This window comes from Penaeus monodon, chromosome 34 (genome assembly GCF_015228065.2).
Source record: "Penaeus monodon isolate SGIC_2016 chromosome 34, NSTDA_Pmon_1, whole genome shotgun sequence".
In the NCBI taxonomy this organism is placed as follows: Eukaryota; Metazoa; Arthropoda; class Malacostraca; order Decapoda; family Penaeidae; genus Penaeus; species Penaeus monodon.
Genome location: NC_051419.1, coordinates 525,882 through 526,162, shown reverse-complemented (window position 1 = coordinate 526,162; position 281 = coordinate 525,882). Strand labels below are relative to the sequence as shown.

The 281-nt window shown below is 48.4% G+C and overlaps 1 protein-coding gene across 1 annotated transcript in view; it reads right to left on the bottom strand.

Moving 5' to 3' along the window:
- Positions 1–98: 98 nt before the first annotated feature.
- LOC119594513 overlaps positions 99–281 on the bottom strand; it is a gene marked incomplete at its 3' end in the record, with an annotated part of 7,754 nt that continues 7,571 nt past the window's right edge. The window contains 1 exon segment of the mRNA XM_037943543.1: positions 99–213. Coding sequence (XP_037799471.1) covers positions 99–213 — 115 coding nt within the window.

The following is a 281-nucleotide window of genomic DNA, read 5'->3' as shown; positions in this document are numbered from 1 at the left end:
AGATGTAGTTTAGAAATCTCTGTTTAAGGAAAAAAATTATAGGTGAAAAAAAAACATCTACCTTTCCCGAGAGACATGAATTCCCTCGAAGCGCTTACCTCGTAAGTTGCGTAACGGACGCGTAACGTGGGCGTCACGGCCGGGTGGCACGAGGAATGCAGGTGGTTATGCAGGTCCCTATATGACATCTCACACTGGCTCTGGCCGTCGCACCTGCGGAATAGGGAGGCTGACACAGGGCAGTGGAAATCGAAACATTAGTTTTATGCCGTCTTGGATTC